Below are 24,492 nucleotides of genomic sequence, written 5' to 3'. Positions count from 1 at the left end.
GACCCAAGGGCAAAGCATTCATGAGTATGATTCATGCCCTAATAAGAGGGGGCCCCAGTGTGCTACCTTGTCCCTGCCATCAAGTTAGGATGCAGTGAGAAGATGGCCATCTATAAAACAGACGTGGAATCTGCCCATGCTTTGATCTTGTTTGCATAACAATGAGAAATAAGATTGGTTGTTATATTACAGCAGCCCAAATGGACTAAGGGACTCTAAGGTCAAATTCAGGAACAAGATCCAGGAAGGAGATATAATTTGGGAAATCAAAACCAAATAGGTAGCCCTGAAGTTATGGGAATGGATGAGATCACATAGGGAGAGAATGTTGAGAGAGAAAAAGTTAATGAATGAGTGTCCCAGGACTTAATTTAGAGCACGTGAGGAGGAACCAGCAAAAGATACTGAGAAGGAATATTTAATGAGGTAAAGGGGGGAAACTAAGAGAGGTTCAGGAAATAGGTAAAGAAAGTATTCCAAGAAAGAGGGAATGAATGATCAACAGGTGAGTGCTGCTCATTTGACCTGGTTCTGAGTTCACTCACCATAAAATGGGGATAATAATGGTACCCACCTTACAGGTTTAAGTGAGTTAATCTGCAGAAAACTCTTAGAACAGTGTCTGGCACAGAGTGGTGGTCAACGAATACTTGTACCAGTGGAAGCCTGGCCTTAAAGAATGATGGGCAGTTCATCCATAGAATCAGGAGAGGGGAAAGTATGTGGGCAAAGATGAGAGGGTAGACAGGAGGAGGCTGAGGAAATTCAGTTGAGAGTAAGATGGAGCAAAGGTGTCAGGTGTAGAAAAGAGGGGAAGATAAAAGTAGTTGACCAAAGATAAAAATGAAGGGAAAGAGAGGGAAAAAAAGTGCAAGTAGTTGACCAGGAATAGCAATGAAGGCACAACTGGCAGCCAGAATTAAGAGTCCACTTGAAATTAATAGTAACCTCACATGGTTCTGTGTTTTATTCCACTCAAGTTCAGCTGAGTGTGTACAAGTGCACAACAGATGGAGAACTGGATTTTACTAAGATTGCAGTGCTACGAAAAGAGCAAGATGAAGAGGAAGATGGGTAAAGGAGTTAATTTTACAAGATGATAAAGCAAAATCATGATTAAAATGGAGGATAAGGACTCTAACCTGGATCAGGAGAGAAGCAAAGACCTAGGCAAGTGAGAAAGAGGGAAAAGAATGGTGGGATTGGGGAATGGATGTTAGAACTCAATGGAGTGGAAGAGTTTTGGAGTCAAGATTTTAGATGGAGAGACCAAAAAAGAGGGAGAGGTCAAAGAGTTATTGATAAGATCTGCATTGCCAATCATTATTGCAATAAGGTCTAGGGCATAGTTATGGAGATGAGAGGCTGAGACTGAGTGAAGAATAAGGTCCTTGGACAGGGCCACTGGATCAAGGACTTGAGATGCCAGAAGGACAATCTACAAGAACACAGGAATCACCAACATCATCAGACAAGCAGGGTTGGTCCATGATAAGACTACAGGAGTTATGTCTTCAAGGAACAAGGCTGCATGAGCCAGAGATGGCACTACTGTTTGGATCTTAAGTGTCCCCCAAAGCTCCAGTGTTTAAGGTGTGGCCCACCCAGCTTGGTGCTGGGTGGAATCTTTAACGTAGGGCCTAGTGAGGGGTCTTCAGGTCATTGGGGCATGCCCTTGAAGGAGACAGTGAGACTCTGATGCCTTTTCCTTACTCTCTTTCATTTTCTGACCACATTTTTCCACCATGATGTACCACCACAGACCCAAAGCAATAGGACCCATGAACACGGACTGAACCCTCTAAAACTGTCTCTTTATAAGTTGATACTCAGGTATTTGTTGTAGTACAGGAAAGCTGGCTAACACAGGTGGGGAGATGACTGCAACAAGGATCTGATGGCATGAGATGCAAAAGGGGGATTTCAGAGAGGAGGTAAGAACTGCAAAAGTGACCAGAATCAAAATGGAGTCACTTATGTCAAACTCTAGCAAAATCAAGGTGGGAAGCCACGAAGAAGCATCTCATGCATGATTTGTCCGATAATAAGAACTATCACAAGACACTCTGCCAGAACTCCAACCTTGCATAAAGAATATTTCTTCAAGGACATTTGCCCAGAAACTGCCTATCTGGCTTGGGCTTATGCCACACTTGTTATTGATCCTTGTAGTCAAGCATAATTGTTTCAAAACAACATATGTAACCTTCCTTGTTTTGGCTTTAAAAGCCCTTGCCTCCTTTTGTCTTCATGAATATGCCTGTGATCCATCAGAGCACACATATTCCAGGTCGTAATCTTTGCTCACTCCCAAATAAATAACAATTTTTTGAAGAGCCATCTCCTCTGTTGTTTTAGGTTGATAGGACAGTATGGAAAGAGCAATGGAAAGGAAGCATGAAATACTGTGGTCAGGAACATGAAGATAAAGTAGATGAATTCAGAGGTTCTTGGGGAGAAGTTAGGAAGAAAAGGTAAAAGGACCTTAGAAAAGAGGCCCAGGATGGAGGCAATTTCTCTGATAATGGTCTGTGAGTTCCATTGAAAAGTCATCATGAGCAGTGGTGATGTGCGGAGGGATGGGGATTTCTTTCCATTTTGGTTTTGGTTCTGAATTTTCAAATTCTCCAAGTAAAAACTGAACTGAAAGTAATCTGTGTTTCCTCCTGAATGATGAATAAAAATTTATGCTTGGGAGATCACACCAGGAGCCGTCTAGAAAACACTCTCCAACTCTGTTGCTGTTTGGCTATTGGCATTTTATTCTCAGCCCTGATGGATAGAGGTGCTAAATATGGCTCACGTGTGCATTAGTAGCAGACTACACCCCTACAATTTAAGATTTTCCACACAGTTTAACCAGGTAAATTGCTTCTTACCTTTGGCGGGTTTTTTCTTTCAAGACCAGCACCCATTGCACCAAGATGACCAAATTCATTAAAAATATTAGAGTAGATTAAACGGTTTTCTATACCAAGGGGCTCAGGAAAGAAAAGTACAGAGTCAGCTTCATGTGTTTTTTACAAAAAATTAGCTTTTACAAAAAATATGTTGTATAAAGGATGGAGGTGTGGCTCAGTGACAGAGCCATGCTTAGAATGCCTGAGTTTGGGGTTCAATCTCCAGCACCAAAACAAACAAAAATGTTGTTGCATAATGAAGAGCACTGGTGCTGTTGACTACAGCAGGAGGGAGCAGGATGGATGGGGAAAGAATAGGGCTTTCACCCAAAGATGTGTCTTTTGCTTCCTACCTATTTACTGAAAGGAGTACTGATTATTTTATTATTGTTGTTCATTTGTTCATTTTCCAATTTTTCCCAAAGACTTGGACCTTGTGTTAGCTTCTTGTTGCTTTGACAAAAATATCCAGCAAGAACAACTTAGAGGAGAAAAGTTTATTTCAGCTCATGGTTGCAGAGGTTCACTCCTTGCTCTGAGCTAGAGTGAGGCAGAACACCGAGGCAAAAGGGTATGGGAGAGGAAAGCTGCTTCAGGTGGCCAGGAAGCAGAGACAGGGTGGGGGGGGAGTGTTTCAGAGAAGATACACTCTCCAGGACAAGCCCCAGTGTGGCCCACCTCCTCCAGCCATACCTCAGCGCCTGCAATTACCACCCAGGTAGTCCATTCAAACTCCAAAGAACTGATTAGGTCACAGCTCTCATAATCTGATCATTTCATCTTTGAACATTGCTATATTAACACAGCAGCTCTCAGGGAACACCCAAACCATAATAGACCAGATTAAAACTCAGGACTGCAGAGCCCTAGGTGGCTAAATGCAGCTGCATGGAGCTTTTGAGGGAGAAATGGGGGAGAGAAGGAGAGGGAGTGAGGAAGGAGGAATCAGTTTGAAGTAGGATTTGGAGGAGAGGGATCAGAGATTAAGCTTTTAGATTAATGTTTATTTTGAAAAGGCTCAACCAAAAAGTTTTGTCCCAGGTGGCTGCCTTCACTATAGGTTTGTTTATGGCTGAATTTGAAAAATAGCTTCCTTGGGTATCTTGAGTATATTAGTGGCTTGGTGTGATGTGCTAGAAGAAGACAGTTAATACATTTTATATGGGGATCTTTTGATATTTAATATTGGAGCTAGCTAATGCCTTTCATACATAAAAACTGTTTTAAAACATTTAAACGTCTCATACAATCTATTTTTTTCATAAGAAATAATTTTCATTTTGCCTCTACTCTGCTGGGGTAATTATTATCTTGTTCACAGTAAGGTCTATGTCCAAATTAGCATAATGAAGACTGGTATAAAAATGAATAGAAAATTTTCATGTTCTTGCTACATTCTTAAAAAAAAATTCAGATTTTCTACTTTTAGCAGGAGGTTATAGGCAGGATAGAAGTCATCCTTGTAATTGACATTTAAACACAAATTCTTTTCTCATAATTGATAACAATTTCATTCATGCCATCTGTGAGACCCAACTTATTATTCCTGTCAGTGCTTGGCATTTTTGACAGGCCAGAAAAATCTCAAGTAAAATAGACATATTGGAGCATGAGATGTTGACTTATAATTCATGAAACGGCAACCTCCCACCCGTGAAGGAGGAAGCCTGGCAGAGGCCTGGTTGTGACTTAGGTGGTGTAAGCCTGAAAACAAACAAGAAAGCCTTTGTTTTGCTGTCACAGCTGATGAAGGTAAGAGTGATGGCAATAAAATAAAATTCAGAAGCCTTCATACCCATCCAGTCCTCCACAGCAGCAACACAGGGAAGGCCAAGGGATTCCTGGGCGCAATCTCTGGACTTTCTTGGGCCTTCCCTGCTTGAGCCTGCAATACACAATATGCCATGGGTCCTCCCTCCTTCCTCTTCCTATCCCTTCCCCCTCCCTTCTTCTTCCCCCTCTTGTATTCTGTATCTTCTTCCTTTCTTGCCCTCTCTCACTCCCTTCCTTCCTCCCTCTTTCCCTCTCCCTCTCCCTGTGTTTGTGTTTCTTTTTTTCAGTGCTTGGGATCAAACCCAGGGCCTCCCAGGTGCTAGACACAGGGGACTCTCACCAGTGGGCAAGCAACTTTGGGATCCAGGCAGGCTGCTTTCCTACCACGGGCAGGGTGCTGAGCCCATCCTTTTCCAACTCAAATTTGTAGCTTAAACTGTATTTTCCATATCTGCCCCTTCTATTCCCACTGCCTTCCACAAACCTGGGTTCACTTTCTCCACCCCCAACCCCCGATGCCTCCAAACACACAATATAGCTAACCCTAGAGGAGACGTATTGGCCCATTTCATCTTCATATATAGAGATAGAGATTAGAGATAGATATACAGATATCCCAGCAGCTACAGTAATCTTTTGTTCTCTTGCTCAGTCTGCCTGTCACCATTGGCATCTATTTAAATGTCATCTGTGGCTCAAGTAAAAAGAGGTTCCAGGGAATTACCTTGATTTGGTTAATTTTATAATACAGAGTGGGCCTAGAAGCCCACAGCCTTCACCCTACCTTTGCCCTACCTACAGTTAAAGTAAAGGTAGAGCTCTAGAACTCACTCTGGGTAGGAACCCCATTCCTCCCTCCTTCTTATCTTCACCTCCTGGTTATCTGGGAAACATCAGAACCAAGCACAGCAAGCCTTTTATACATGCCTGTGTCCAAAGTGCCAAGTTATGGAAGGTTTGGGAGCTCAGGCACTGGGCAGCCATGGGTCTCCCTCTGAGCTCTACCCCAACTAGTGATCCTCCCTGCAGATCCACTACTTAGAAGGGGAGATATGTATCATTTAGAGGCATTTAAAAGCAGTGAATTTGATCAGTGCATGCTATATGCACACATGGAAAGAGCACATTGAATCTCATTAATATACACACTTTTTTATGTCAACAAAAAAAATAATTTTTTAAATGAAAGAATTTGTCAACATGGAAAAATGTAGTCTCCTGTGTTCAAGCAAGTTTATGAATGCGCCTTTGTGTCCCTACGATTTTATCTAGATGTCCTGACATTTCGCCTTCTCTGAATACTGCATTTTTGATAAGTTGTCAGCTTTTCCAGTTAAAGAACCCAGGAACAATTTCAGCAAATGATCTGAAGAAACATTCTGTGGGTGTGTTACTGGGAATTGAACCCAGAGTGTCCTACCATGGAGTTACATCCCCAGTCCTTTTTATTTTATATTTTTTAGCTTTTTAAATTTTGAGTCAGGGTTTCTCTACATTACCCAGTATAATGGTTTAAGTATTAGGCGTCCTCCAAGAGCTCATATATGAGACAATGCAAGAAGATTTAGAGGAGAAATGATCGGGTTAGGAAAGCCTTAATCCAATCAGTTAATTCATCCCCTGCTGGGATTAACTGAGGTAGGGTGTGGCTGGAGGAGGTGGGTCACTGAGGGTGTGGCTTTGGAGTGTATATTTTGTCTGATCATCATGTGATCAGCTTCCCTCTGCCTCACTTTTCTCCCATCATGTCCTGCCTCACCTTGAGCCCTGAGTAATGGAGCGGGCTGTCTATGGACTGAGACCTCTAAAACTGTGAGCCCCCAAATAAACTCTTCCTCCTTTAAAATTGTTCTTGTCAAGTCTTTTAGTCCCAGCAACAAAAAGCTGGCTAAAACACCCAAGCTGGCCTCAGACTCATGCTCCTCCTGCCTCAGTCTCCCATGTGGCTGGCATAGCAGGCATGCACTATCACACCTGGGAGAGCTCTTCCTTATATAAAGCATTATGCACACAGCACTGAAGCTCCCCTAAAATGACTCCCACTTGACTCCAGGGGCATTCATGGTTTTTGTATATATTGAGTATATACTCAGCCAAACAGAAAAATGAGGACTTCTAGGGAAATGGGAATGGGAAAGGAAGAAGGAATCAGCTATAGTTTGGATCTTGAATGTCCCCCAAAGGTCCATATGTTAGAAGTTTAGCTTCCAACTTGCTGTTATTGGGAGGTAGTGAAAAACCTAGGAGGTAGGGCTAGTAGGAGGTCTGAAGTCACTGGGCACACGTCTTTGAAGGGGATTTGGGGAGCTCAGACCCATCCTCTCTTCCTTTTTCATTCATCCTCCATGTTCTCCTGCCATGATATACTGCCTCACCATAGGCCCAGAAATAATGGGATCAAGTGATCATGGACTGAGACCTCTATAACTGTAAGGCAGAACAAACCTTTCCTCTCTTCAAGTTGATTATCTGAGGTATTTTGTTATAGAATGGAAAATTGATTAACACAGAGTTTAACTTTAAGAATGAAAAAAATAAATGAAATGTAGTGTATCCTGTCCATTCCATCTACTAAATGTACCTCTACTGTCTCTACTCTAGGCCACCATCATCTCTCAATTGAATAATGGCAATAAGTCTCCACACTCTACTCAAACTTACCTTTACCTCTAACTACTTAACACATACTAATAGAGTGGTGTTTTGGAATTTTGGGAATTTCTAGTGCTTAGTCCAAAATCCTTCCTCTGCCAGCTTGGCTCTCCGTGGTGTAGCTCCAGGATACTCTCTCACCTCCTCCTGTGCCATTCTCTCTTCACTGTATGCATTCCAGCCTTTGTACACACCACTGTCCTTTCTATTTATCTTCAGATCTTGGCTGAAATCTCACACCCTCAGAGAAGTTTCCCTGCCTTCAGACTAAGTCAGCTCCATCTTGCATCCTTCTACCAGAAAACCCGACACATTTCTTTGTATGTAAATATCTCAATGGTGGCTATATAATTAATTGAATAATCAACTGCTTAATGTCTCCTATCTTCCTTGGAATATAAACTATGAGAGCAGGACCTTGTCTATCTTAGTTCAGAGGGCCTAGCACATGGTGCCTCACAAGCTGTAGGACCACAATAGTTCTTCTAAGTAAATGAGTTGTCACTTGCATGGGACTGCTCAGGACAAGGAGACCGGGATGGATGAAGGCTAGAGAAAGGAAGAGATGGTCTCATTGACATTTCAATGTATACTCAGCTAAAGCATTTTTTAACTTTTTTTTTATTTGTTCACTATAGATATACAATTGGGTTCATTTTGATATAATTATACAAGCATGGAATACTATTTACTCTAATTCAGTCCCCAGTAGCTCCTCTCCCTTCTTCCCTTCCCCTATTCCCTTTCCTCTATGCTATTGATATCTCTCTTTTTTAAAAAAATATTTTTTAGTTGTAGATGGACATAATACCTTTATTTTATTTACATATATGCAGTGTTCAGGATCAAACCCAGTGCCTCACACATGCTAGACAAGCACTTTACCACTGAGGTACAACCCCAGCCCTCTACTGATCTTTCTTCTAGTTATTTGAAGTTTTTTTAAAATCAGTCCATTGTGGATATACATACAGGTGAGATTCACTGTGGCATATTTATACATGTGCATAGGGAAGTTTGATCAGATTCATTCCACTGTTCCTCCCTTTTCCTGTCCCTCCTCCCTTTCCCTCCATCTCCTTCCTCTACTCCGCTGATCCCTCTTCTATTTTCATGGGGTTACCCCGTCCGTGCTTTTGTTTTTGCTTTCTTTCATGTTATACTCTCTCTGCTTTACTACAGTGATAAGGATAGCAACCAAGCAGGGAAGACACCTCATCCCTCTAAGACAGGACTGGAGGGAAAAAGAATCCCAGAAGGTAGAGAAGCTGTTCAATCCCCTGGAATCCGAGGTTAGGGAAGAAGCCTGGGCCATGAGTTCCTGACACTGCCCTGGGGAGGAGCAATTCCATATATTATATAAACTAAGGAGGCCCGGGAATGTCCAGATCCAGCTCAGTAAATCCTGTATACCAATTGGTATATCTCAACAGAGCATAAATATATACATTTCATAAATATATACATTTCAGTACAACTCTAACAGCCACATTCTATGGACTACATAGAATTCCTCAAAATGAGCTAATCTTCCTTTATGAAAAAAAAATGACTGGACAACTTTTTGAATATACTAAAAAGTACTAAATTATATACTTTTAAAGGTCAATTTTATGGCATATAAATTATATCTCAATAATAAAATGGCATTTCATTCCCTGCCCCAAATCCAAATCATGCTTTGATGCTTATTTTAATGATAATATATATATTTTACTACATAGAAGTCTGTAATCTCAGAAACTTATTTTCGAGAATGAGTTTTGGCTCTTGGTCCTTGGAAATTAATAGAGTACAGTGAGATATTACATAGTGGGGCAGAGCAAGGAGTATATCTAAGTCAGAATTGGTAAAACCTAACACAAATGTGGTATTGGCCAGATTAGAATAGAATAATAAATCAACATGGCTGCCTTCGCTGGAGAAATTTTCTCCATTAAGTCAGTGACAAAGGCCCACAAAAATAGCCTGACAGCAAAATTCTACCTGATGAGCACATGATCTTTCCTGCCATTACAGTCAACTTCCAGTACCACTTAAATATCCAACAAGACTCTAAGTAGTCTGGGATACATAATCACTGAGTCCTTCATACTGCAAGGACATCTATTTTATCTATTTATGGATGCATTCAACATGTCTATGTGCAGGGAGCTATTGTGACAAGGGTGAATGTGTGGTAAGGTTTCCAAAGGTGCTGTAGGTCCTCCAGAATGTCTTCAGCCTCTGGGTCAGAGGTCACAACACACCATTCCTGTCATCAACTGAGTGAAGCAAGAAGTGAAGAGTGAAGCTAATCTCATGCAAACTCTTTTCTAAAGCTATGTTGGAAAAGTAAAGGAAATGTGATGCTCAACATTTAAATTGTGTTTACTACCCCACAGAAATGTGTTTGTGTACATACTCGTGTATAAAGATCACTTGGTAATATATGCAAATGAATCAGATGTACACATAAACAAAACTGACATCCAATAAGAACCCAACATCTAGATCAAGGAATTGGCAAAATTTGCTGTGCAGGATCAGAAAATAAATCCTTTTGGCTTTGAGGCTGGCTCCATGGTTTCTATTATAACTACTCAACTCCACTGAGATGAAGGAGAAAGTTGCCACTGGCCAATATGGAAATGAAGAAGCATGGCTATTTCCAATAAAACTTTATTTATAAAAAGAAGTGGGAGAGATTTATCCTGAAGGTCATATTTTCTGCTTCCTGGTCTATACAAGGAAGCATTTTTTTTTTTAAATAAATAGTTATTTAAACCATTCTGGAGGAATCTTCCAAAAGAAGTTAGAGGTGACCTCATCTTATAAAGTTATGAGATATAACGTAAGCTTTGAATGATTCAGTGTCTACCATGGCTGTAATTAATTTCAGGCCATGCCATATGACATAATTTCCAAAGACTTAAGAGTGCAAAAGGCTACTTGCCCTAAACCAAGCAGCTCCAGACGGCTGCCGCAGGGGATCTGTGTCTGCTTTTTGTCTTTCAACCTCCTGTCAAGCTATTAGCTGTCATTTGTTGGTTTTGTTTTTGTGACTGTCTCTATCTTTAATTTGCCATTTTTGATCTGCTCCAGGCCAAGAGCAGTATCTTTAAGTAGATGTGGCTGTGAAGGATGATAAGTCTTTCTTATGGGTAAAAGCAACATGAATGTGAGATTTGTCATCTGTACCCCATTTCTCCATGACCTTTTGGACACGTCCTAATTCCACACTTATTTTATATCCTTGAGGTGTTTAATAACTTACGGGTGAGATGTTACTTTGTGTAAATATGTGCACCTGCTCTTCTCTCTCTCTCTCTCTCTCTCTCTCTCTCTCTCACACACACACACACACACACACACACAGAGTTAATTCTACTTGATAAACCACAATGCCCATTCACTCCAATTTTCTCTTTGCATCTCATTTCCTGTCTCTTTCCTTTACAGGGTGGGCCCCGAGGGAAGCAAAGGTAAGTCACAAACAATCTAAAAGACAGGAGACCTAGCTGACTACCCAGAATTCCAAGTGGTCAGCTTGTTCTTGGATCATTTAAAACTGCTTATTCAACTGTTAATGAGGCCATAAATCCCTGTGATCTGGGAGGTGAACCAAAAATCCTAGACTGGGTTTCAGTTTCATTTAAAATGGACTAATTAACAAAGTGCCAGTCTTTCCAGTTTACTGAAGTTGGATTTGCAGTCCCTGAACATTTGGGAAAAGAAAAGATAAGAACACATAGGCTATCAGCTGCATTCAGGCAAGTAAAGCCCCAAAGCATGTGGATCTGAATGGTGAATAGGAAAAAAAAATAAGAAGTGATTAAATGCCAAGAACCCTTCAGAGGCTCTTCCAAAAACCAGCGCTCACAGGACTGTCACTGCACGTCCCTCGAGAAAAGTAAATCGTCATTTCAGAGAACACTTCCCTGCCGGTGCATCTGGTCAAGATTCCACCTTTGTGAAGAAAGGCAAAACCACAGGTCTCTCCAGAGCAGATCATGGGCATGTTGTGTTTCACCAAGAAGCCAGATCAACCACTGGGCAGCCAGGTTGGACGTGCACACCAACAGCTGTGACTCCCTGGCCTCCTTGTGCCCTAAATGTTATTCACTGACCTCTGTGGTGCCTTGTGCAGCCCTTCTTCTTCTGAGGGCCCACCCTTGTCTTCCTCCTCTCTCTTTTCTCTGGAAACAGTGGGTGCCACTGCATCTGAGGGGTATCCATGCAGTCTAAAGCCCAAGAGCCACAGAGGGGTACAGCAATTCCTGTGTAGGATTTTTCTTCCCCTCCAGGAAATGGTGGGCAGGGAATTCCATTTCAACTCATTTCCCAAGCTTCCTTCCTCAGGATCTGACTCCTCTACGTTTTTCTACCTCCTCCAATCCAGAGACTCCAGTTCCTCAGGCTAAGAGAACCAACCTCCTGGTTTGTCCTCTGGATAACAGGATGTGAGTGTGTGTAGGGTCCTAGTCAACAGGTAAGCCAGATACAGGAGGAGTCTGGGATATCAGGTTTGGAGAGGACACAGTAAAGCCATAAAAAGAAGTAAAAATCCAAGACTGGGATTGAACTGAGTCGAGTATCACGGAGGTCCAACAAGCCTTGCCCTGGGTGGCAAGGCCAACCTTTGGACTTGGATTGTCAATAACAGCCTTACATTTAGCACAGACATGTCAGTTGGGCAGCAGAATCAAGAGATGAGGTGGAGAGTCTGAAGTTCCTGTAAATGAACAGGGCAAAAGCAGGGCAGGAATGCTCCACTGACTCTAGGTCCAATTGCTTTAGCTGTCCCCTAACTTCCTTAAGGAGAACTGAGATGATAGGCCTCGTTGAACATGCTGGGAGTCCAGATTAAATCCAGTTTTTTTTCCCCCCAATTTAGGAACATGAGATCTTGATTCAAATCCCAGCTCAGATACCTCACACATGTGTGGGCACAGTCCCAGTGCTTACCCTCTTTGCATTTCAGTTTCCTCAACTACCAAAATGAAATGGCAGTAATACTTGACTGGGCTAGTTCAAAGCTGGCATGAGACTGACTATGGAAAGTAATTGGCAGAAATAGACACACAGCTGCATGAGCTCTCTCTTGTCCAGCGAGGAGGTCCACGGAACAGGGCAGAGGAGAGTGTGACTGTGGAGTCACTAATCAAGACCTCTGGAGACCAAGCAGGAAGCAGGTCTGATTTTATTGCACAGTTACCATGTATATACACTCAGGCAGTAGCTAAGCAGATTACAGGCAGCCACCAATGCAAATTCTGCTAACTGTCCTTGCAGTGACAATCAAGGAGCGGGCCATGGAGCAAGTGCAGGGACTGCAATACATGGCCTCACACCCAGGGCTGTGCCTCTGGGATAAGCGGCCTGCCACTCTTGTGCCTAGCACAAGGGGAGTGCCTGCCACTCAGACGTCCTTAACATATGCCATGTATGCAGTACTCCATGCACTTGTCCCCCACAGCAACTTTTCAAAAAAGACAAAAAAAAAAAAAAAAACCGTGCCAGGCACAGTAGTGCATGCCTGTAATCCCAGCAGCTCAAGAGCTTGAAGCAGAAGAATCATGAATTCAAAGTCAGCCTCAGAAATTTAGCAAGGCCCTAAGCAACTCAGTGAGACCCTGTCTCTAAATAAAATCCAACAAATGGCTGGGAATATGGCTCAGTGGTTAAGTGCCTCTGAGTTCAATCCCCAGTACCAAAAAATAAGTAAATAAAATAAAATAAATGATACCATTAGTGAGAACAGACAGATGTTGGGGCTCGGAAGACACTCCCCCAGTGAAAGCCTCAGGAGCAAATCTTCTCTTTGAACTTCTCCTACCCTCCTGTCTCTCTCTCCTCATTCTCCCCTGAGGCAAGCCATAGAAACTAGAATTCCTTGTTCACAAGGTGGGTCACTGAAACTAGAATCCCATATCCCCCAAGCCAGTCATAAAAACCTAAAGATACTAGTCTACCTTTCCCCCACCTTCCTATGTACAAATTGGCCATAGAGAACTCTTTCTGGCCAACCTGGTTTGTTAATCCTAAGACCCTCATTCCAGAGGGTTCCCATATCCAGAAGGAGGAAAGAGGCTGCACCTAAGGGACCAAGAAGAATGTGAACAGACAGGCCTTGCTGTCTGTTGCTCTTAGTCTGTGACCATTAGCTCTGCCCTTTTTATCCAACCATATTTCTTCACAGCTGTCCATGCTTCCTCCAACCTAAGCATGAGAATGGGTAGTTCATCCTGGGACTTAGAATCTTTAATATGAAGGCTCCTGTGTCAAGTAAAACCATGATCAAATAAAGGTGTTGTTTTCCTCTTGTTGTCCTGGGTAGGGGTGGCAGCCATGAGCCTTGCAATGGACGCAGAGGGCCCCTTCATAGACACACGCTACAAACTGGTGTTACAAACTCCTTCCTCATCCTTGGTTGTTTCTGTTCCTTCACCTACCTGGCATCCATCCTCCTCTCCAGAAGATGATCCTTGTTCTCTACTGATCCCTAAGGAGCCCTAGCCTAATCCCAGGCAGAGGTCATTTTCCCAAAGTTGCCTGCAGGGCTGCCTGCTTGACACCCTTCCTGTGCACCCTGGTGGCTTCTCACCTAGGTGTTGTATGAAGAGAGAATAACTGGTAGGAATTTCACTCTTTGCACAAGACATCTGCTTCCAGGGCAGTAAAGACCCAGGTGGCAATGTTCTGAAGACAAAGAAATGAAGGGCAATTACCCTGCCATTAATCAACCAGGCCACAAGGACTGAACAGCTTTAGTTACGACCAGGAAGGAACATTTTAATAATGTTCTTAGGTGTTTGGAATGTGCAAAACACAAATTAAGTTAGTAGGCAGCTATGAGATTGCTGAAATATGTCAGTGTGGATGTTAAAGCTGCCTGGTAAGAATGCAAGACGCTCAAAGGAGTTTCCAGCACTTCCTCTGCAAAATAAAAACAGAGAGAGGCCATCACAGATTCCCACACACATTGTTTCCTGTATCTTATATGGGTTACAGGAGACTGCACTTTTCTGCTTCCTTCCAAACCCCAAATAAGATCTCTGCCTCATTGCAACACACACTCCCCCAACACACTCATTAAGAAAATACTTAAAGATCTGGAGAAGTTAAATGTTAAGGATCAAACATAGGGAATTCCAATTATGTGTATGGATGTTAAAATATGCATGACAAAATCTACCACTTTAACCATTTTTAAATGTACAGTTCAGTGGTATTAAGTAAAATCACATTGTTCTGCGGCTATCACCATCATCTATCTGCAGAACTTCTTCACCATCCCAAACTGAAAACCAGTATCCATTAAATAATTCCTCACTTCTGCCAACTCCAGATAACCATCATTCTGCTTTCTGTCTCTATGGATTTGACTGTTCTCAGCTTCTCATAAAAGTAGAATCATATAGCATTTATGCTTTTCACATCTGATTTATTACACTTAATATAATGTCTTCGAGGTTCATCTATGTCATAGTAGGTATCAGGATTTCATTCCTTCTTAGGGTGGATAATATTGTATTGAATGTATACACCACATTCTGTTTAACCATTCATCTACTGATGGACACTTGGGTTTTTTCTACCTTGGGCTATTATGAATGCTGCTGCTGTGAACACGGGTATACAACAGTCTCTGGGGAGTTCCAGTATTGTAATAATTCAGCCATAATGTCTCTTGCTGCTTTTGTCTTGCATGCTGTTTTCTTATTTTCTACCAGTCTTATAATTATTGCTTCCCAATAAATCCTTTTTACCACCACATGGGTTCACATTGGCACCCTACCCCATATTTTCCTCTCATTCTGCTAGATTTGAGGGGAAAGATCCACACTGAAAACACACAATGTCTCTAGGAGAGAGTCTTCTGAGAAGTCCAATCCCCCCTCTGCATGTCATGTGCCAACGAAGCCATCCCCTGTGCAGCGGTGAGGTGGGTGACGAAAGAAGTCAGAGATACCCTCCCAAAGAAGAGGAAAATGATGACTGGACCCTGAACAAAGTTACAGCACAGTGCTGGAACCAGCAAACCAGTAAGCAAAACTTCTCGGCCTGTGTACAGTATGGACACTCATAGGGGACCCTGTCACCTGTGTGACACCTGGTTGGGCTGCATCTTCCTGGATACAACTAACTTACATTAGCCGTGGGAGTGGGGGTAGCTATGCAAGGCGAGAAGGCAGGAGAAATGAGGAGTTAAAACCAAGAACATACAGTATTTCAAATTTCAAGTCCAGATCTGGGGAGTGAATACTCATAAATTGTGAGAACCCTTGTTCCAACCTGAAATGTTATACCTACCTCTCACCTGACCCTTGAGAGACTGGTGGGGGTTATGTCATTTTTAGTCATCTGCTTGAATGCATCTACAACAGTTCAAAGAAAGTTTGCGTGCACACTCTTCCAACCACCAATATGCAAATACCTTCAGAAGAAGATTCAAGGGCAGCTTAATCTAACTCATAATTGTATACTTGCTATATTCTCTAATGTGCACTCTAGTCCAAACACAAAGTCTCATTTTAAAAACCCCTGCATTTTCTACACATGTAAAAAGCATACTCTTGCCTCAGGCTGGGAGTGTAGCTCAGTGGGACAGCATGTGCCGAACATGTCTGAGGTCCTGGGTTCCATCCTCAGCACCACAGGCACACATAAAAAGTACACTTTATCACATTTTATGCATCATTTTATTGCTATACATTACACAGAGAAGACCACACAGTGGCTATCCATTCCTTTATCCCTCATATCCATTTATTCAAATGAAATTTCCCAGCCAACCATAAATCCATGCAAAATAAAGTGCATCCTCTGCAGCCACCAATTGGAACAACCTCAGGCTCCCTGGAAATCCTGCCCCACTTTCAGATAGATTGTCACAAAGGTGTCCACCATGAACACCACTTTATTTTGGGCGGAATTCAATGTTTTATTTTTATTTGTGGTACCAGGAATTTAACTTAGGGGTGCTTTACCACTGAGCTATGTCCTCAGCCCTTTTTACTTTTTTCTTTTGAAACAGGGGCTTGCTAAGTTGCTTTCAGTCTCATTAAACTGCTGAGGCTTGCCTTCAATATGTAATCCTCCTGCCTCAGCCTCCCAAATTGCTGGGATTACAGGGATATGCCACCTCACCCAGCTTGCAATGTTTTATTTATTTATTTATTTATTTATTCTTTTGTAGTACTGGGGATTTAACCCAAAATTATTCTAACACTGAGTTATACCCCCAGATCTTTTTAAAAATATTTTTATTTTAAGATAGGGTCTTGCTAAGTTGTCCAGGTTGGCTTCAAATTTGCAATTCTTCTGCCACAGTCTCTAAGTGACTTGGGATTACAGGTGTGCACCTCTGTGTCTGGCTAGATGCAATGTTTTAGCAAATGTTGAGTCCCTCAAATTTCCTTTGCCAAATTTCTAATCTGTTGTTATCGTTGGGATCTGGAAACCATAACCCAAAGGCCCATGTATTGAAGACTTGATTCTCAACTTGGTACTACTGGGAGGTGGCAGAACCTTTAAGAGGTGGTACCTAATGGAAGGAAGTTAGGTCACTGAGGGTATGCCTAAAGGGGGATATTGAGACTCTGGCCCCTTCCTTTCTCTCTTAGGTTTCTGGCTGCCACGAGGTGTACGATTATCCCTGACCTTGGGTTCCTACCATGATGTGCTGCTGTTCTGCCTAGGCCCAAGCCACAAGGCCAAGCAAACATGGACTGAAAATTCTGAAACTCTGAGCCAAAATAAAACTAATTTGTTTGTCTCAGGTGTTTTGTTACAGTGATGGAAAGCTGATCAGCACAGGAAGATAAACACTTTTTCTTCTCAGAAAAGAGGAGGGCAAAAATGAAAAGAGTGAATAATGAAAATCTACTATCATTGCTTCACAAATCAATTTTTTATTCTTAATACAAAACAAATAGTCCTCATTTATGTTGTTTACCTTAGGTATTTTTGTCACAGCAATAAAATCTGACTAACACATTTGTGTTTTCAGTTGAAGTCTTAGCTGATTGCAAGCACCGTGGTCATTTGCTCTTTCAGTTTCAGTATTAAGAAAGAGTGCCCTGCCTCCCCTCAAAGTTAGTTTGTGAGATTCTCCTAAAATTCATCTTTTGGGAGCTCAACAACTCGGAACAGTGGTTCTCAGAAACCACCAGTGTTCACAAACATCCTTCTGGAGCAGGACACCAGGCTCTTTGTCACTCACACCAGGATGAGAAGCTTAAGCTTTGGAGCAGCAAGTGTTTCTATGTCGCCCCAAAGTGCCTGGGCCCTTTCCACAGCTATCTCTCACGGCAAATTCCCACCACCCCCAAATCACTTCTGCATTCTTGCTCTGAGCCTTCCTCCTCGGACATATCAGGATTATGGATTCAGGGTCCCTGGATGTGCATTTTCCATCTTGCTTCTCTGGAATCTCTAATCCCATTCCTTACATAGGTTTTCTATTTCTTTGCCAGTGTCCCACATTACACCCCCCTCACTAGCGAGTATGTATTTTGTTATCACTTAGTTTTAAATCATTATAGGAACAAGTGACTAAATCAGACCTCCTCCAATGCCTTCACTGTCTTCCCACCCCCACTCCAGTGCCAGTTATCCCTCCTGCTCATCTTCATGAATGACATGTGGCCGCTTGCCTTGGGCCTCATGCCAGCCTGCCTGTCCAAAGCCGTCTGCCTGGGATTCTTGGGGGAAACTGCATTTGAAGATATGATTGCTTATCACCCACCCTACTTAGGGGTCTCAGCCATGAAAAGACGAAACCCCTCCTACTCCTGTCCTCCTGCCTCAGACCAGTCTAGAGGGTTCCTTTCTCTAAGAGGTACAGGTTGCACATGGAACTTTGGAATTGGAGAGTGGACTCTGTCCATTCAGCAAACTATTATGTAAATTATTACATTAAAATACTTTTTGGTCTTATTGATTGATTGTATACCTGTCGCTCCATGGATAATTATTTAGTTTATGTCTGCTATGATATCTATCATCTCAGGAACCTTCAAGGTGCAGATGAGAGGGAGAGAGTTGTGAGCCTGGGAACGAGAGGTTTCAGGAGAAGGGAAAAGAATGAAGCAAATGTGTGTGAGAGATGTTGTGGTGGCCTCCAGCCATTCAGCCACTGGAATGAATGAGAGAACAGAACTGGACCATGTCTACCACATGTGGGTGCATGGTTCTGGCTGGACTTCTGGCCTCTCCTGAGGCACAGCCCACTCCAGGTGCCTTATCTGTCTGTGGTTCAAATTGAACAGGAGGTTGGGGGTGAGTGAGGAGCTTTGCAACCACAGGCAGGAATGACAGGGTGTTTATGCAGATTAACTCTGCCTCTCCCATTCATACACTAGTGACCACTGTATCCCTCTCCACTTGTGTCAGTGACAGGTGGTGGGATGACAGCCCTGATAAGGAGACGCTTCCCTCAGACCTGACAATAGAATGAGATCCAATCCTGATGCAAAGCCAGTGGAAAAAATTTGATCTCCACCGAGTAACACATCACTGGAAAATCTCTAGAGACTAGTGGCCCCTTCTATCCTGCTTCCCTGTCCAGAGAAGAGAAAAACCACAAAAAAGGCAAAACCTTGTCAAACATACTGCCACTTTAAGAGCCTGTGAATTTAGCTGGTGTTTTCCAGAAATATCCAGAAGCCCTTATTTTAATTTCACCATTTAGTACCTTTTACACAAAACTACAAAATGACAGAAAATTAGAGAAAACTGCCCTCCAATCAATAACAATATATTAATAAGAACACAATGCATCAGGAAATGTGCAGACATGAAGGGCTGCCATGGAGTCTCTGCTCCCACTATGAGGATGAATGAGTAATGCTCTCTCACCTACCTTCACGTTGTCAAGTTCCCAGTGACAGACAATCAAAATCATCTAAAACCTTGTGCACATCCTTGTCATGAGAAAGGCCCTCCTAGTGTGACAACCAGGTGTCATGACCAGACAAGGGGTCACAGTGTCAAAATGAGTGGCATGCCCTTTCATGCTCATGGGACCTAGACCTTTATAAACCAGCAAAGGGCATCACCAGATCCCCTGGTCTTTGCTAGAATAAGCTTCTTGTCAGGTGGAAGTCACAGAGCAGCTGGCCATTCTAGGAATCATACATATGTTAAAACACACACACATACACACACACACACACATACACACAGCATGAATGAAGGCAGATAATGCTTACACAGGCATTCGATCTAGCTCACACTTGACAGATCCAAGTAATTAACAAATAAAATTCATATTAGATACTCAAAAGAGAGAGTCTTACAAAGTAAAATCATAGCTATTAACTCTTTCATTATCTTACTCTATGTTATAGAGATACGTTTAAGAATAAGAATAAATAGGGCCTGGGACTGGGCTCAGCGGTAGCACACTTGCCAGGCATGTGTAAGGCACTGGGTTCGGTTCTCAGCACCACATATAAATAAATAAAATAAAGATCTATCAACAACTAAAAAAAAAAAAAGAGAGAGAGAGAGAGAATAAGAATAAATAGAAACAAAGAGACTAAGGGCCATTAAAGATCCTTAGGACCTAGCAAAATTCCTTATTTTAACAATTGTTAAGCATGATCCGCTGCTCCTCTCCCCCATGAATAAATGGCTTGCCCATTACAAAATGGTCCAAATGGCACAGGAGTGAACAAGCTCAGGTCTCTGCTCCCCAGGCTGGACTCCTCCTCTTTTTCCTCCTCAGCTAAACATAGCTCTGTCAGCAAAGCCACTCACACAGGGACCCCCTGCCTACCCTCATCTGTCACTTTCCTGACAGGCCCTGACAGGATCCAGATAGTCCCCTCACTGCCACTCTTCCCTTTAACCTGGCTAAGTGTTTATTGGCATGTCTAGAATAAAGACATTCCTTCAATCCCAGGTTAGACCACTACTGTGCTTTCTAGAAGTCCCAAATTGTTCAGGTTTGATAAACCCCATTCTATCACTGAATACATTACCCTTATAAAAATATACGTGCTCATTTTTTCCTATTAATCTAATGTCTTCAAGCATTGAAAAACAATTTAATAGGAAACATGTTGATGTTTTACAGTTGTCCGGAAGAAAAAAATGTAAGAGGCTAGACTCCTTCATAGCCATATAAAACAGCCATTCTCAACTCTTCCAGACCACGGAGTCCTCTCAGACTCTGGTAAGGCAGAATCCTGCAGTGATTGGCACATAGAAAGCATTTGATACATGAAAATTGTCATAATGATGATAACAACAAGACCTTTCTCTGCACCTAGTACCAAGGGAGCCAGGATTCACGGCTCCAAGGTCAAGAATCCTACTCTATGGTCTGATGAATACTGATTTCTAGAGTTGTCTCATAGCTAAAAGTGCGGGGGAGGGGAAAGGCCAAAATGCAAGAGAAGAAAATGAGTAAGGCAAGAATACAATGAAAACAACCTAAAATAACCACATGGAATGATTACATTCATTCTACATGCTCTGATCATTTACACTAACACCACCAAATAAAAGAAGAGTTTTTGATTCAAACCCTCAAATCTATTTAATATGATTAAACAGGGGGTAAGTGGAGAGGAGGGCTGATGAAAGAAATGCTAATGGCCCTAATCAGAAAAGGAATTACCATAAAGCTAAAAGAAAGCTCAAGCAACAGGGCCCCTTACCTGCCTGAGTCCCTTCCAAGGGCCTGGGAGAAGCCTCAGAAACATATGCACAGGGTCATCTAATTCTGTTTCTTGAAGAAGGCCCCCCAAATTGTATAAGGTTTGAGGTCTTGCAGCTTGGTTCTAACTCTGGTCCTAACATCACTATGACCATAATAATTTTTTTCACTTCTTCAGACTATAAGAAGTAGGGAAAGAAAGGAAAGATAAGAAGGAATGAAGACTGAGAAATGATGAATGCCCTCTAATCATTTGTCCTCTTGGGGACTCATTCTTGACCTGCAAAAGGAGGAACTGAACTGGAATTGGCCAAAGATGATTTCAAAGTCACCTTCTAGTTCAATGGTATTTCCCAATTGTGGATAAATCCATGGATTTTTCAAATCATGAATATATTTCTCTGAGACAGAGCAAAGCCTATTAAATCTATAGAAGCCATAAAGATTGCCCTTCTGAACATGGTTTTGTGAGAAACATATCCCCTGGAAGCTGGCTGTTCCCAGACCTCACCAGCTGCAGCTCATGGTGCCAAGCCCACAACCAAAGCCTTGGCACACATTCGGACTTTTTTTGGCCTCCTCATAAAAATCAACATTTCTGAGCACTGTGAGGCCACCAAAATTGAAAAAGAAAATGGCCCATAACCTGCATTTGGAAGAAATCAGAGAGCCGTTGGAATTTGAGTCTCTGGACTAAGGATGGGATAACTACCTGGGTGGGAAGAAATAAAGGCCACTTCAGTGAATTTGTGTGATGCTGAACACATCTACCTCTGTCCAGAAATACGGTTTCTTTGCGAAGTAACCCTAAATAACCCACCTACTAAATCACATTAATGATATTTCGGTTGGAATATTCTAACGGCTTGTTTTCTTTCTAAACAGAATCCCTTTGTGACAATAAAAATGAAGTCAGGAGACAAAATCTTGCTGCTTTGCTGGAGTTTTGTTTATATTTGGAAAACATCGGTTAGATTTACTGCAACTATGCTCAAAGTGTACCAAAAAGAACTCACCTTGCCCTTAGGGAAATCGCACTGGCTGGAATCTTTTATTGTGACCTGACTGCTCTTCTGAGTGGGAAAGACAGTGGTCTGTGTTCCTGCCCATCTCTGCATCAAATCCCACTTACAAGGTCATTGCATTTATTTTGAAAATCTTCTGCTTTGTTTTGTCTCCATTGAACAATAAGCAGGCAGTAGCAATAAACCAGTGGTTTCCAGGTAGTCCAAAGAGCAGCTAGAGGTAACAGTAAAGCTTGTAACAACTGTTCTAGGCAGAGAATCTCTATCCCAAAACTGTATCCCATACACAGAGTACCTGACCCACAGGAAGCTCTTCAAATATCTGTTGGGTTAAATGGAAAGTCATATTCCTAGAATCAGATGGTTGGATGAAGTGGATTCTTAAGGTTGTCTTTACAAATTCCTAGGCTGAGGGCAAAGTAGTATTCAATGAAAGCAAAATGGTATACAGAGAGGCCTGGTTTCAAGCTCATGTCAACAAATGAATCTGCTCATTGATAACACCCTCCAATGAACAATTACATTCCTAACCCAAAATTGGAATGGCTTCCTGCAAAACTCATGATTTTGTCATAAGACCTCTACAAGTATTTAAAGACATAACAGCTTCACAAAACCTCCATATATCATGGATATATCTTAAAGTGCCAAGGTCTATAAATTTATAGTGAATGTGATAAACCTATGTGATTCTGAGTTTTTTTAAATGAAGTTTTCCTTAGCTGGAAAATTGGCAGAATCAAACATTTGTAATCTTGTCAACGGAATTTAGAGGAGAACCTTAAGACTCTTTTCCACAGATATTTATTATTAAACATCTTTAATGTATCAGGTATTATACTAAGTATTGTGTATGCACAGATAAACAAGGAAAATGTCCCATCCTTATACAGTGTGGATGTCAATTTTCTTTAGGAACATGGTGTCTTGGACTGTCTTTGTGTTAACAAGCCCATAGGAGCATAGCATTCTTGCACCTGGGGGATGGCCATGCTGACCTGTGGTGGATCGGGAGTTACTACATACTCCAAAGGCAGTGGGAGGCACCAAAGCAGGAGATGTCCTAAGGGAAGGGAAGTATGCAGGTGCCCTGGCACTAAGCTAAGGAAAACCACAGAGGAAGAAGAAGACTAAGTCTCAACCCAAAGCACTCAGTTTCATTTTATTCCCCACATCTCTGTAATCTTGCAAAATAGGATCTCTCTCTAGAGACTTCCCCAGCTCCAGCCTTCCCCAGCTCACAGGAGCATCTTCTATGATCTTTGTAAGTTTTATATAAAACACTATCAATATTTATTGCTTCCACTTAAAGAATTCTCTTTCTCCACAGCCTAGTACATTTCAAAGTCCTACAAGAACAGAAATCTATGTCTTAAAGATCAAATGTCCTAAACAATATTTTTTCTGATCTTACTTTTTTCCAGCAACTCTGTCTATCATAAGTTTATCCCTGGTCTGCAAATCTACATACTGCTCAGCCTGGACTGTGGAGAATCCATGCAACTCCACCTCAAACCCCCATGGCAGATCCTGTGGACACTCCACATTCAGTTCCACTGTTTGCTTCTATTCTGAATTCCAACTGAATACTCCTCAGGGCACATAGTATGAGCTTGGTAAATGCTTTTGAGTGCATGAACAAATAAATAGATGCATAGTTTAATTAATAAATTAATGACTGCATGGACAGGCGGGACCTTTGAGAATGGGATCTTTTAGAGCCTTTCTTAACTAACAAATTGAAACAGAATTTTCAGGTTGATTGGAGGGTACTGTCCTGAACAGAGACTTCCTTAGAAATCCAATCCAACATGCAAATTTGTGGTTCAGCACAGATATTTTGGCATTTTTCCATCAAACAGACCTTTCGCAAAAGGCTGATCTTCCTGGTTTTGTTCAATGAATTTTTTTGCAACTTTTCCAAACTTGTTCATATTTTGATTACAAAGGCACTTGAAATTCTGACCTTTGTATACAATGAAGTTCATTTTCCCATATTTCAGAAACTTGGTAAACATATCAAGTTTCAGGAACCACAACTTTTATCAACCTTATGTGTGTATGTGTGTGTGTGTGTGTGTGTGTGTGTGTGTGTGTGTAATAAATGCAAGAACATCGCCCTTCTGAGATATTTTTGGGAGGCTTAGATGAGGTAACTCCTGCAAAAGAGTTGTAAAATCGTAAAGCATAAAATACATATGTGGGTGTATACACACAAAATCTGTGCACATCCACACATATATACACTCCATACACGTGATGAACATGAATATGTAAGACAGAAGACAGAGATATTAACATAAGTAAGCTATATGAAATCAAGTTTTATGGCATAAGATTTTCAGTCTAAAAACATAATTAAGCTCTATATTGACAGTAAAAAATCTTTTGTCCCAAGTCAAAGCCAAGTATCATATATTTGTTCACATTTTTCAGATGTGGCAAGAGATTTCAAGAGAAATCAAGTGACTTGTCCAGGGTCCCTAAATAT

At 41.8% G+C, this 24,492-nt stretch overlaps 1 protein-coding gene across 1 annotated transcript in view; it reads right to left on the bottom strand.

Moving 5' to 3' along the window:
* The window catches only part of Kif26b (kinesin family member 26B), a 326,670-nt gene extending 323,755 nt beyond the window's left edge, over window positions 1-2,915 (bottom strand). Inside the window, exon 1 of the mRNA XM_071619670.1 lies at window positions 2,880-2,915. Within this exon, the coding sequence (XP_071475771.1) occupies window positions 2,880-2,915 (36 nt within the window). The remainder of the gene's footprint in view (window positions 1-2,879) is intronic.
* Window positions 2,916-24,492: the final 21,577 nt, after the last annotated feature.

The sequence above is a fragment of the Marmota flaviventris genome, chromosome 12, assembly GCF_047511675.1.
Source record: "Marmota flaviventris isolate mMarFla1 chromosome 12, mMarFla1.hap1, whole genome shotgun sequence".
NCBI classification, from domain to species: domain Eukaryota; kingdom Metazoa; phylum Chordata; class Mammalia; order Rodentia; family Sciuridae; genus Marmota; species Marmota flaviventris.
Note: the sequence above shows the minus strand (reverse complement) of the source record. Positions and strands in the feature narration are given on the sequence as shown.